General features: G+C 41.4%; 1 protein-coding gene across 2 annotated transcripts; it reads left to right on the top strand.

Moving 5' to 3' along the window:
• The first annotated feature begins 6,069 nt into the window (after nucleotides 1–6,069).
• TSPAN6 (tetraspanin 6) lies at nucleotides 6,070–11,751 on the top strand. Of its 2 annotated transcripts, XM_061178364.1 has the most exons (8): nucleotides 6,070–6,288; nucleotides 7,213–7,401; nucleotides 7,659–7,733; nucleotides 8,573–8,671; nucleotides 8,958–9,089; nucleotides 9,396–9,479; nucleotides 10,201–10,306; nucleotides 10,944–11,751. In XM_061178364.1, exons 1-7 carry the CDS (start codon nucleotides 6,202–6,204, stop codon nucleotides 10,267–10,269), a joined length of 735 nt encoding a protein of 244 aa, XP_061034347.1. In that variant the 5' UTR covers nucleotides 6,070–6,201; the 3' UTR covers nucleotides 10,270–10,306; nucleotides 10,944–11,751. The 2 variants fall into 2 exon arrangements, with proteins under 2 accessions (XP_061034347.1, XP_061034345.1); XM_061178362.1 differs by lacking the exon at nucleotides 7,213–7,401 and having other exon boundaries at nucleotides 6,078–6,288.
• The last annotated feature ends 2,807 nt before the right edge of the window (nucleotides 11,752–14,558 follow it).

Here is a 14,558-nt window from a genome sequence, read left to right as displayed (position 1 = left end):
GTAACAAAAATGTTCTGAACTACAATTGTGTGTGTTTAGTGGACCAACCTTCATTGGACATCTACTATAAGCTAAGAACCGGAGGACAGTGATGAGTAAAAACTGTGTGATTCTTGATCTTATGGAGCTTACTCTCCAGCTCCCAGAGGGTTTATGTTAACTACAGGAGAGAAGGGGGACACAAACAATTAGAAAATTGTACAAGACCATATAAATTTCCAAAAGCTATGGAATACACTGTGAGGTCTCTGTGGGAAGACATGGGCCGTGGTCTGCTCTCAGGCCAGGGAAATGACATATACAAGGGCTCATTGTTAGCTCAGAGGGGAGATGGGTTCAGGGGAGCAGTAGGAAACAAAGTTGAATAAATACAGTCGGGCCAGATGTGAGGCCCTTGAAATCAGATATAGTAGTTTACATTAAACTTATGTGTTAGGAAATAGTGAATCTATTAAATGAGTGTGTGTGTGTGTGTGTGTGTGTGTGTGTGTGACAGAGAGCGTGAGAGAGAGAGAGAGAAAGAGAGACAGAGAGAGGAGAGAGAGCTAGTGAATGAGCAGAGGAATAAATTCTACCAGGGTTGTTTTCTTTCTAAAAAAAACCCTTCGGGCTTCCCTGGTGGCGCAGTGGTTGAGACTCTGCCTGCCAATGCAGGGGACATGGGTTCGAGCCCTGGTCTGGGAAGATCCCACATGCCGCGGAGCAGCTGGGCCCAAGAGCCACAATTACTGAGCCTGCGCGTCTGGAGCCTGTGCTCCGCAACAAGAGAGGCTGCGATAGTGAAAGGCCCGTGCACTGCGATGAAGAGTGGCCCCCGCTTGCCGCAACTAGAGAAAGCCCTCGCACAGAAACGAAGACCCAACACAGCCATAAATAAATAAACAAATAAATAAATTAATTAAAAAAAAAAAAGAATGGAAATCTTAAAAAAAAAAAAACAAAACACCCTTCACTGGCTCCCTCTTGGCAAAGAGTATAGTCCCAGCTCTTAGCAGGGCACACCATACCCCGCACAAGCAAACCCCACCTATGTCCTCAGCCTAGTTTTAAACATTCACCCCATGACTCCTCATTCTGGACACACTGAACTTCTTGCTCTTCCTTTCACACTGTGGTAGCTTGGAGCAGATATATTTACTCTACCCTGTAACCCTTTCCCTTCTTTCCTGGGCTGTTGAGACCGTATCCATCATTGCTGCTGAGAAGCTTCCCTCAGCCCACCCCAGCCAGAACTGGTTTACTTCACCTTCCTTTCTATCATATCACTCTGTACATGTCTCAATTACAGGATTTATCACACTTATTGTCACTGTTGATATATGACAATCTCTGTCCCCTATTCTACTAGTCTGTTCATCTCAGAGTCATCTCTGTCCCCTACTAGACTGTGAGTGGGACCACGGCATAGTCTTCTTCATAAGGCCTCATGTCCCACTTAGGGCTGGAAGGAGCAGGGCACAGGGGTGGCAGAGAGAGATTAAAGAAAAAAATGAAGGAGAAGATTATGGAAATCATAGGGAGATCAAAGTAAGGGGATAAATGAGACAAGAGGGGCAGCATTTGTATGAAGCACTGGGATGGGTAATATGAAGACCTTGCTCAAAACAGGTGGGGTCAATTTAAAAAACCAACATTTCTTCAGCACCTACTATGTGTGGGTAACACTATGTTAGACACTGTGGGAGATATAAAGTTAAACAAAACACCTTTCCCTATGATTTGGTTGGGAAGATAAGACAAAGACTGGCAACATTCATGCATACAAATACAAAGTTTTAAGGTTCTTAAAGTTCAGTATCATTTTCAACTTCAAGACTTTTAATATGAAGCCCCTCAGCAGTCAATAAGGTATTGTTTTAAGAAATATTAGATATGGAAACTGACTTGCCTAGTTGAGATCTCAGCAAAGCTCAACAAGCCCAGACTTGAAACAATTTTCTTAGAAAGTGGACTAAGACAAATTGACATGGAAATGTAAATTTTAATACCATTTAGGAGTATTTCTCATTTCTCTGTGTCTCAAACTGTATATTATGAGCCTTTTTGAAAGAGGCAAGATCAAGGCTGGAAAGGGAAGAAAGGATTCATAGAGAATCCGAAAAGGCAAGAGGAATAAAAAGATAGTCCTGTTCAGGAAACTAATTTTTAAAACTATACCTATGAATTATCTGTTTAAATGATGATATTTAAATTATGTGTTTAAATGATGTTTATCTGATGGCTGTAATGTAAAATATGACACTTTAAGAAAATAAGTAGAAGGTGCTTTTAGATTTTACGATAGGCACTTAGCCAAAGGTAATTGGAGGGATTCTAGAAAAGGTATTAGAAAATGAAAATGGTAAGATCATTATGTGAATAAGAGATAAGATGCATTCTGTGCGAAATGCCTGATGTCTTTTTACTGGTTCCTAAGACAAGCAGTAGTAATGTCCCAAGACATTGTCAACTTAATTTTTCTGGTTTATGTCAGTGTGACACTGGGATGGCTTAGACATTTAGTTTTTAATTTCATTTAACTTAATCAAACCTTGACTGACTACTAAGTGGTTAGCCTCAGAGACCAGCTATGACCAATGACCTGAACAAGGATTGGCTGAGCACCAAAGGAGCTCATCAACTGAGCATTGTGTCCTAGGGTTCTGGAGAGTATGAAAGGGGGAGCAGTAGTTTCTGAACAACAGGATGTAAGACAGGTAAGTAGAGAAAAAGCAGCTACTGAAAGCAGGTACTGTAGTAATGGACTAAGGGTATGAGTTAACGTGAGTAGTCACAGTATAAGCACTGATGTTAAAGAAAAAGGTATGTGTGTGGGCCGGGGTGGGGGGTTGGGGGGAGGACGCTCTCATTGAGTTGGGGTTGAGCTGAACCTTAAGTTGGGGGGGGCAGGAATTTTGAGTTTGGAGAGTGGGAAGTGAGCAGGGAACAGATCTTATTTATTGGGGAAGATAATCATACTGGCTTATTGTGGAACAGAAAATTCACTTTGGAAAAGCTGTAGGAAATAAGTTGATACATGTGCTGGGGGAGGCATCATTTAAATGCCAAAGAAAAACATTTAATCTAATCTTGAAAGTTACAGGAAGTTAATAGGGAAGGGACACAAATCTATACTAAATATTGAATGTAAAACAAGCAGCAACAATACTTGAGGAAGGTATCTTCTTTTTTTCCTACATTTTCGGCATCAAACATATTCTTGTGCTCAGAAAAGAGGGAGAAATTAAGAGGCTGAACCAGAAGAACTATTGAACTCTCTGCCACTCTGGGATGCGCAGGATTACCTCCTAGGTGATTGGGCTATTGAGTGAAGGCAAAAGTAAAATTCAACAAAAAACCCCAAGCACGAGGCAGAATTGGGGAAACCATTGAGGTTCTTGTGCTTCAGGGGCTCCAAAGAGCCCTTGTTTGTGTTTAAATGTACAATGGCAGCCATGTCTCATGACAGAGTGGGCCCCATTTCTGATGAGGGAAACAGAAGTTGCCAGGGCTTAGTCTTAGGCAAGTTACTTAGCCTCTTTGAACCTGTCTCCTCATCTGTAAAATGTGGGCAGTGGTAGTCCTCACCTCACAATAAGGGCTTTTGTAATGTAAGCATGAGGCAATGCTTGTTGATTGCTTAGCAACGGTGTTTGGTACATAGTCAATGCTCAATATTGCAGTCATTATTAATACTTTAAAGAATAATCTTATAACCTAGACAATTACTTGTTACATTGCCTAGATGGGATGAGACGCCCCTTTGTCTGGGTTTGGACCCAGACCCAGGCCTAAATTTGAACTAAACTGAACTTCTGGGTTTGGTGGCATGGCAATGGGGCGGGGTGGGGGGGAGTAGCAGGGTGGGAGGCTCTGGTGCAAGGTGTTGTGGCCATAGGAATATTAAATTCCATGTCAGCTCTCGGTTTAATTTGGCACCGACTGCTATTCAAACAAAGCAGCGTTGTGAGTGGCAGAGGAAGGGAGAGGAGGAAAATCAACACATTCTTGGAAATAAGATGTGGCTTTTGCTTTGACTATTTTGTTTTTTCTTCAGCCACAGAAGTATTTATTTGCTCTCAGGCTCACAATGAAAATCCCTTTCAGGACATGGTACAAACCTAAGCTTCAGAGGAAACTTCCATTTAAGATGACAAGAATTTAGCAAGACTTCCCTTGATACTTTTTTGTTTTAATATGAGAACCCCTCAGATAGTGCTATTTAGTTTAGGGAGACAGCTTTAATTATACTTACAGCCCCCCTCAACCTCATTTCCTGTAGCTATGGCATATGTGGTACTTTAAAAGTTGATGTCTGCCTTATGCCTGATGACCTTGGCTTAGTGTTTACAAGGTGTATAGATGTATCATTTACCCATTCTCTCCATGTATTTATGTGTTAGGCTTTTCTAATTTTAGGATGAGATTTTAGTATAAAGTGTGGCAGTGCAATAATTCTCCAGTAGTTGCTCTCTTGGACCTCAGACATCTGGCATGGTGCTATAGGAGCTGGTCCTAGGTCAATATTTGAAGCACAGGGAAGCTCTGTGTGACCAAGTTAATGGAACTTTCCTGTTTTCTGGTTCTGTGGTATATGTTTAAAGCAAGGTTTCGAGCAAAAAAGTTTAGGTATCCATCTCTTCTTCACTAATGCAGGACTTATTGCCATAGTAATACAGTAAATGCCCATTTGTAATGTTAAGCTTGTGTCAATGATGATGTAAATTGGTTGGTTAGGAAACTGATACTGTCTTCTAATCCCACCCCCCTAGAAATCACACACACACACACACACACACACACACACGACACAGTTTCTTCCCTCAAAGAGCTTATACTTTAGTTGAGAAACCAGACTTTAATAGATTAAAAAAAAAATCCCTCTCCTGAGGTTTCCAGTATTTAGGAGACCGTGAGGAGGGCTGTTTTTTTTTTTTTTTTTTTTTTTTTATTCCACTTTATCCCAAAGTCTGACTTCGGGCTGCCTGTGGACATAAGGGACCAGAAACTTTCTGGTGATTCATTCTCATCCTGTAAGCAGTTTAAGTCCTTAGGAACACGTGGTCTCAAGTTCTAGGAAGATCTAAGCAATTGGGAGAATTTCTTGGGGATGAGCAGACACCAAATACCATATACAGCTTGTATAATAGGGGAGATGACTGCAAAGCACAGTTAGCTCTAGTTTTGGCTTTGCCATTAGTTGTATGACCTATGATTTCAGCCTCTTTGTGATCAGCTGGTTCTTGATCTGAAAAACCAGAAGGCTGGAATAATACAGTGCCTTTCAGTTTTAACATTTAAAAGGGGGTCACATTTACCTGGTATTCTCTGTAGCGCCTTCCCTTTTTGAAGTTTGTAGCTAATAGCTGAACTTACATTTCAGGATTAAGTACTTTAAAACACTTTCCCTCAACTCTCAAGTCACTTAGAGGATAAGGGAGGAGAGGGATAAAGGAGCTTGGCAAATTCTTGTAGAGAAATTCTAAAATTCATTATCTTTCATACCTACCTTTGGAATTCGTACAAGTGATTATTTCTTATTATTCTTATGCCCCCTCCCCACCTCATAAAACAATGTTCAAAAATCGAAAAGCACAAAACAGGAGAAAGGAATCAGCGTAATTCTACCATTCAGGTAAATTGCACTTTTCCTTTCGGTTTTTGTCTAGAAACATGTGACTGGACGTATCGCTCTGCGATCTGCTTTTGTTTCTCTTTGGAAATATATTTCTTGAGAGTATTTTGCTATGTTATAAAATATTCTTAGGTCACTTTTAACCTCTTTCCATTTCTGTTTTTCCTTCTAGGGCTCCAGGGGCCGGCGAGGCCGAATCTCAGAGCGCTGCTGGTGCTGCTGGTGCCGCTGGTGATAGAAACAATATGATGCAGTTATAAGGTCAGGGGGAGGGGTGGCGGGCGGGAAAGATTCCTTGAGCGAAAAAATGAAGCAAGCTCCCCTTTGAAGATCTAAGAAATTTCCGACACTAGAACCTTTTGTGTAGAGTTTTCGGCAACCTTCGGCAGGGGGCGCTCGGAAATTGTCGTCACTTTCCGGACAGCCTCCCGGACCTTGCCCTCTAGAAAACTGTACGGTGTTTCCGGCTCTTCTCAGTCGCAGACGCTCGTAACTTTTCGGCACTTTCCGGGGAGACTCGGGGGCTCCGCGCCTCGCTCACTCTGTTCCGATCGCCTGGCGCGGCGGGGCAGGGTCTCGGGCTAGTCATGGCGTCCCCGTCTCGGAGGCTGCAGACCAAACCGGTCATCACTTGTTTCAAGAGCGTCCTCTTGATCTACACATTCATCTTCTGGGTGAGAGACGGAGACGCCAGGGGACGGGAGGGGATCCCGGGCTGGGATCGTGCGGGGGTGGGGGGGGTGACCCCGAGCGGAGGGAGCTCGGATCGGGGATGGGGAGGGGAGGCGCTGGTGGGGCTGGGGCGGCGGTCGCTGCTGGGACCCCGGGGCTGGTGACGACGTGCTGGGGCTCGAGCTCGGGCTCGGGCATCTCGCCCGCGCGGGTCGGGGTGTTGGGCGACGGCAGCCGAGAGGCTGAGCCGGGACCCAGACGTGCCTAGCGTTGGAATTCGATCCGGGGGGCGAGTAAGGGAGTGAATCCCCCCAGCGCAAACAGAGGGTGTCCCCGGACCGTTGGAGAGGCAAGGCTTGCCCGGCCCCGGTGAGGGCTCGCTTGCATAATAGTCTTTTTCTTTTCACTGCTTCATAAGAGGGGAGTATTTCGCAGGTAAGTATGGTAATGGCTCCACTCCCGCCAATCTGTCCTTGGGCTTGCTTTGTGTACCATCCCTTTGTACCCTGTGCTCATCTCTGAACTGGGGGGAAGGGGAAAGTTTCTGGAACTCTTAGAAACACTCCCCCCACCCCCCCACCCCCACCTGCGGAAAGGTTTTCTTCCTAAGGCGGGTGTAAAACAGTTAAGTTTTGATCCCTAGGACAAAAAAAAACAGATAAAGTTTAAGAATTTTGTCAAGGTGCCTTCTCTAGCTGCCCCTTAGTTTTGTCCTGGCCACAGTGATCCAGCGTGTGGATTTATCAAGGCCTGTTCTTGTGTACAGCCCCACCCCGCTTGTCTACCATATCCCAGCCACAGCTCTTTGGCCACAGACTGCTACATCAATTCTCACACCTATTGTTTCTTAAACACCTAGTGGTTTGTGGTTTGAAGATGTTGCTGTATACAGTGTGTAACTCTCAATTCTCTGATTTCCCACATAGATCACTGGTGTTATCCTTCTTGCTGTTGGCATTTGGGGCAAGGTGAGCCTAGAGAATTATTTTTCCCTTTTAAATGAGAAGGCCACCAATGTCCCCTTCGTGCTCATTGGCACTGGCACTGTCATTATTCTTTTGGGCACCTTCGGCTGTTTTGCTACCTGCCGAGCTTCTGCATGGATGCTAAAACTGGTGAGTCCTTGCTTTCTTAGAATTGGTTGTTGGTTTTTGAAAAGGCTTATATGTTGTAGGCTTTGTTTCTTGGAACTAGGCATGGCCCTTTTTGATTTTTCCTCTTCCTTATGAAAACTTAGCAAGTAACAGTGTAGCTGCCAATTCCCACCTTTGTTGTGTTTTCCCTGACCTTTTCCATAAAAACGTGCTGAACATTGACTCCCTTTGCAGCTGTGATGTATAAACTGACTTGGACTTTTCTTTTTATCCTGCAGTATGCAATGTTTCTGACTCTCATTTTTTTGGTTGAACTGGTCGCTGCCATCGTAGGATTTGTTTTCAGACATGAGGTAAGCTTGAATTTGGGAACCTTAATATGTGAAAATTTATCCTCTAAGAGATAAAGCTGGATAAATTTAAGTAATAGAGTTAAGCGACAGCTTTCACTAGTTTAAAAAATCACTTACAGCTGTGTTTAAAGCTGACTTTTCAACCTGTAGCTGACAGTAATGACTTTCTGGTAAAAAAAACCTAGCCCACTTTTTTGGTAAAGACTGATAGTCACCAGAAGAAAATTGAAGGTACCCGTAATTATTTGTATTTGCAGTCATTTTTCTGTGTATAAGTACCTATTAAAGTGTAGATAGTACAATTTATAACTTTAGCAATAGGAAAATATTTAAAGCACAAAATTGATAACACAAAATTGATACCTTCTCCACTCATCAAAACCTTAATAAATCTGGGGTTAGGAAGTCATTCAATGAGTACTGAGGGCTCATCAATGAGAGTGGTAGTGCAAAGTGGTAGTGCGGTCTCCCAGAGTGAGATTTTGTAGCTTAAAAAATCCCATAGGCATCAAATGTGTACTCAATTGAAAGTGAAGAAAGATTGAGGGTGGGAGGAGATACAGCAGAAGGAAGCTGCCACTTGAATAAGTATATGTTCCCATAGCACTTTGAACTAATAGTCGTTATCATCTTTTACTGGAATGTTTTGCTTAGGAATCCCCTTAGCTAAACTTACATTGCTTAGAAGACAGGATTGGACCATAGAAGTTAATTACCATACACATTGCTGCTATCAAAGATAGGACCATTGGTCAGATGTGGGAATTTCTTATTTGATGTAGAAACCAAAAGAACGTTCTAAAATCTTTGTTTACTGGCCTTGTGTTTCTTTGCTGTAGATTAAGAACAGCTTTAAGAATAATTATGAGAAAGCTTTAAAGCAATATAACACTACGGGAGATTATAGAAGCGATGCAGTAGACAAGATCCAAAATACGGTAAGTGGTCATAGGTGGTGGCTTCTCAAGAGGGGAACACATTCCTTATTCCCTCAGAGAAGAGGATAGGGCCCTGCCTACCAGACGTTGTCCATTTGTACTGTAGCAGTGAAAGTAAGGCCAGTCCCAAAGTGCTAATCTCATGAATTATAATGCCAGTAGAGAACAGCTGCTTTAAAATAGTCTTAAGATAGAGATCACCAAGTATAATCTAAGATGATGGTTTAATTGTTTGACTACAAAGTGGTAATATGAACTATAAATGCTTCTGTTGGATTTTTTTCAGTTGCATTGTTGTGGTGTCACCGACTATAGAGATTGGAAGGATACTAATTATTACTCAGAAAAAGGATTTCCCAAGAGCTGCTGTAAACTTGAAGGTTGTTCTCAGAGAGATGCAGATAAAGTAAACAATGAAGTAAGGAGTAAAAAAAGAATTTAATTTTTACTCACAATACATGTAATCTGAAATAGGGCAGAGCAGGTGTTATTCTCATTGAATAAATGAGGAAACTGAAGCTCAGAAAATTGGTGACTTGATTTCACACTTAAATGCATAATCCAAGGTGGAACCTGTGTTCCTCAAAGGAGACAGGATTTGTTATGAAAGAATAAATTTTAATAAAATCAAAGGCTAAGGTAGCTCATCTTTCGCAGAGATGTGTGATCAAAGTATTTATTATGGTTTGAGCTGTACTTAATGTTTTTTTTTCTCTTCCATTAGGGTTGTTTTATAAAGGTGATGACCATTATAGAGTCAGAAATGGGAGTTGTTGCGGGAATTTCTTTTGGAGTTGCTTGCTTCCAGGTAGGTCCTTGTAGTTAGGAAATGTTTCATCACTCTTGTTAGGTGTAAGCTACAAGATTTCCACTTTGAAGGCTTCAGTTTTTGCTTCAGGGCCCTGGTTAGCAAGGGCATTTTTAGAGAAGTCATATTTTCACAAAACTCTCAGTTGCTCATCGCAGTAGAGATGTAGTAGTTTTGCTCTTTTCATTCCAATTTTTGGTTGTCTTGCATCTTATGTTTTCCCACACTGTTTTCCACAACTGCAGAGTTCTCTAAGACCTGCCCTGCTAGGTCTGTCTGAATCTGCACTAAGAGCCGCTAGCCACCTTTCAAAAGTTATGTGGCTAGTGGCCATCGTGTTGGACAGAACAGGTATTGCAGAACATTTTCATCATCACAGCACTGTTTTAGAATCCTCCAAGAGAATCTCTGCCTTGATAGATGGAGATTTTACTTGATGAGATGCATATTCTAAGCCATATCCTTTTTGCTCTGGTAACTGAGAGGAAGAGTAAGAAAACTTTCCCCAAACTTCAAGATTTTCCTGAGTGATTTTTGTCAGTGGTGGTTGTGAAATTCCAGATCACAGTAGTAGTTAGACTTCACTTATATGCTTACTCTAGAAAAAAACTTAAGGAAATTGGTAGTGAATTAGAAGTGAAAGGAGAATATACCTGTATCCTGAGGTCTTTAAGCTTTGTGTGTATGTGTGTGTTTAATTTTGCTTGTATTTTATTTCCAGCTGATTGGAATCTCTCTAGCCTACTGCCTCTCTCGCGCCATAACAAATAACCAGTATGAGATAGTGTAACCAGCATAACACGGGCCTATTCCTCTCCAACTTTAAGGTGTGTTCATTTTGATCCTCAGCTCTCTCAGTGTTAGTGTTTACTCCAGCCTATACGTGTGATGGATGGACTGAGTTTGCCAAGAAGGTCATGTCCAGCAGTGCATTCAAATGTTATTGGTACTGTGTAACCCTTCATAGGCACTTGTCTGTCAATACAAGTCATGGCCAAAAAGGACAGAAGGGCCTCTCTGGGTTTACCTGCACATGTCAGCCTAAAGATCCTAAGTGGTCCCCTTTCCAACAGATTTGGACCTAGTGTAGAGAAGTGAAGAATCCCAATAGTGACCTGGCAAGTACACTCTGCTCTTGGTCAATATCGGCATTTTCCCCTGGTCTTTTACCTAATTCTTGTTTACTGCAGTCCTCTGGTGGACTGTTACTAGAGCCATAAACTCATCTAGCTTAACTAGATTTTGGAGAAACATGTGCTTCAATAACTTCAGTATTTGAATGGTAAAACGTGAGAACTGTAGCTGGCTGAATTAATCCCTGGGGCGCCCTTCACATTTGAATTGAGCCACTGACTGGGAACACGTGAAGGTCTTCATTAGCAGACTAGATTAAAATGTGTGGAAAGGGATACAGATACTGAAATTTGGGTTATAAGTAAATTAACTTTTTTTCTTTAATTTTAGGATATTAACATCCCCACCCCCAACCCTGTGAATTACAAGATCGCCTGGATGGAAGACCGACATTTCTTACAGATAGATTGAAAAACTATATCAGTAGTCTGATTCGATCAAGACATTTGCTTGATATGTTCGAAGTCCACCTTTTGTCCCATTCATGTTAGATAGTTGAAATCCCCATGTCACTCTGAAACACTGGAAGAGCTTAGTAAATTGTAAATGAAGCAATACTGTGTTCCTCTTGACTTTTTTTTTTTTCTCAGTGTGTGGCTTTTGAAAGGCACTGTGAGTTTGCTGTCAATGTAGTGTGATCGAAAATTGATCCCTCCAAACTGGACCTTTTCCCAGCCAGGGTTATGTGGTGTGATTGTATAATTTGCATCAAGAAGTTAAAATGTTTTCATTAGTCTCTGTTCTGCTGATAGGCAGAGAGTCACATTGTGTAATTTAATTCCAGCCAGTAGTTGAATAACACCCATCATCAGAGTTGCCAAACGGTGGTAACGACGGTCTCTGACCTCTAAGGCACCCAAGACTATAAAAGGCACTACCGGTCCTCTGTGATACACCAGGATGCAACACAGTTAACACTTTACATTTCTTTGCCTCGAAATTTAGGTATTTATACTAACATTTATATTTCCCCTATTGTTTGAAAAGTTCTAATTATTACTTAATGGTGTCAAGAGTTATTGTATTCTCCTTAGGAATTTAAAGCAACTCATCTTCATTAGCTTTAGCTGGTATTTCCTTACCAGGTTGATAAGAATTGTCAACATTAAGGTTAACTTTTAATAGTCTTAGTTTTGTTTTGTGCCTTTGATTAATATAAATCTTTTACACAATAAATAGTGTTTTCCTCTAAAATCATTGTGTTTAACTTTTGGAAAATCTGGGATGGTTGTTTTCCACTGAGAAAGCTAAGCCCCATATTTCTACTTGGAGTACAGTTTTAGATATGAAATATAAAACTGAGGTCTTGACTCTCATTTTAAAAAAGTCCCTGTTTACAAAAACAATTCCCTGTGAAAGGATTACATTCCTTGCTATGAAATAGCATATGCTTAGCATTCTCCTAGAGATCAGACTCTTTTTATTGTATAGTTTACATTAAGAAGTTGGATAGGGAGAGGTATAACTTGTACCTTCAGGCTAGTAAGGAAATTAATAATTAAAATTGGAGTTGGAATGGGGGAATTCTTTCTTTGGTTTTGAGTTTCTTTATATATCCATTAGTAGAACCTAGCTCATCTGATTGCCACACATTCACACAGTCCTTGAATTTGATGGTAAGGGGGAATCAATCACAGTTATAAGGAAAGTGGATAAAAACTACTAGTCGAAAAAGATTAATAATGAATTTTGGGGTACATGTTTTAAAGTACTTGGAGTTACTGCAGAGAAAGGATATTCTCCATTAAAACATTTGATGGGTGACTTTTTTTTAATGTTTTATTTATTTTTGGCTGCGTTGGGTCTTTGTTGCTGTGCGCGGGCTTTCTCTAGTTGGGGAGAGCGGGGGCTACTCTTCATTGTGGTGCGCGGGCTTCTCACTGCGGTGGCTTCTCTTGCAGAGCACGGGCTCTAGGCACGCGGGCTCAGTAGTTGCAGCACACGGGCTTAGTTGCTCCGCAGCATGTGGGATCTTCCCTGACCAGGGCTCGAACCCGTGTCCCCTGCATTGGCAGGCAGATTCTTAGCCACTGTGCCACCAGGGAAACCCTGATGGGCGACTTTTGACATAAGGTATAGCGATAAAACAATTGAAAACTAGTGGCTTTCCAAATGCAGTGAATCAGAGTTACTGAAATAAGTGAAGCTAAAGAAGGATTTAAAGGACAATCAGATTTATTTTAAGGATAATCAGCAATTTTCAAATAGCTATTTTTCATTAGGGTGGCCTAGAAGAACCTTTTAAAGTTTTCTTTAGTTTTTTTAAAAGTTAAATATTTTTCCTCATTATTAAAAAGAAAAAAAAACCCCAGGACATATGGAAAGTAGGAAGAGAAAAAACACACTGCCTTGCCCTTAAGGTGGGTTGGTGTATTTATTTTTAAGGTGGGTTTATTTTGGATGGCCAATTACAAAAGTCCCTTCTAGTTAAGGTGTGCATGTGCACACTGGGCTGTAAAATCCACCTCCACCTTTGCAGTGTGCCAAAGCTATCCTGCGGGTTGTCTCACTTCCAGGGACCAGGTTGCCCACTGGAAGGCGGCTCTGAGCTCCACTTTGAGAAGCAGAGCTCCACAGGGTATATTTTCTGAAAATGTGGAAAGCTTGGCAGCTTTGGCCTATTCCTGTGAGGGGTTGGGTTTACGTTGTAGGCATCAAACTTTTATGGAAAATAAATCCCTAATACAAGGTATAAATGCCATTTCTGTTTTTCCTCAGAGTTCACACAGGATTCTTTGAGATGATGCTTTTAACCTCCTGTCAGAATCCAAGTTGGTACTTTGACAGTGATGCCGGCCAGCCAAACTGATTAAATTCTGAGAGGCAAAGCAGTGTATGCACTTTTGTGTGTGTGAAACTGAGGAAACTTTGGTTCCTTTGGACTATTCTGTATGGCTTTTGTTTGTATTTGTAGGAAAAAATCTAACACAAGCTGTAACTACCATTCCTCACGCATACATAAGATACATTGAGATTTGATATTTTTAAAATTTGCTGCCCTTCAAGATTGACACCTTGCCTGTGATGTAGCAAACCAATCTTTTTTAATTCAAAAAGGAAAACAAAAGGCGAATATATCAGAAAAGAATACATAAACTGAAACACTTTCAGGGAAATGAGACTTTCATTTTTAAGCCATGGGTCTAAAGCTTCGCCCAGATTCCTCATGAGGGAAAAGCCAGTATGATTTAATTATGGCTTTTCTATTAGGTACCCCTACCCTGTGGAGCTTAGTAGACCTCGGCACTTATAAGAGCACAGCAAATGCTGATGAAATGAATGAGGGAGTGAATCTAATTACAATGGCTTCTTAATGTTCTGTGTGAAATAAGTTGTTGATCTAAATATCTCATTCTATATAAGCCACTGTTTATATAATAGAAACCACCTGCCCAGTCAGAAACCACTTAACCTCGGAAACCACTGCTAACTTCCTCCCCGTCAAATCACTTTTTGCTGCTTTTCTTTTTTGAAGTCCTTGCTACATGCGAGGCCACCGAAGAGTCTTGGTTTTTGTTTTGACCTTGTAATATCCTGCTTTTCTTCCCTTTTACTGCTGTTTCTGGTTTACTTTGCTGTTTTAATTTCCTCCTACTTTTCAAGCGTGGCTGCCCCCCAAAGTCTTGCATTTGGCTTTCTGCTCTTAGGTTATGCTGACCTTGGAGGAACTGAATGTAGATAACACTTCAGTTGTGTGTTGGTAATTGTGACTTGTTTGTATCCCCCTCTCCCTCCAACACCCCAAAGCTTAGCATTCTGAACACTTAAAAGTTCAAAAACCCCTCCTATAACATGTAGTGCATGGATAGTAGGCACATTTGATGTTGACTGAACTGGTTCCTTCACCAGGAATAACACAGTTTATGGCAATCGAGGAAAATGGGCCAGTTGCTCTGAGAGTTTATCATTGGCCCTGCTACATGCATTCATCAGATGAACATGAGT

The sequence above is a fragment of the Eubalaena glacialis genome, chromosome X (assembly GCF_028564815.1).
Source record: "Eubalaena glacialis isolate mEubGla1 chromosome X, mEubGla1.1.hap2.+ XY, whole genome shotgun sequence".
Classification (NCBI taxonomy): domain Eukaryota; kingdom Metazoa; phylum Chordata; class Mammalia; order Artiodactyla; family Balaenidae; genus Eubalaena; species Eubalaena glacialis.
Note: the sequence above shows the minus strand (reverse complement) of the source record. Positions and strands in the feature narration are given on the sequence as shown.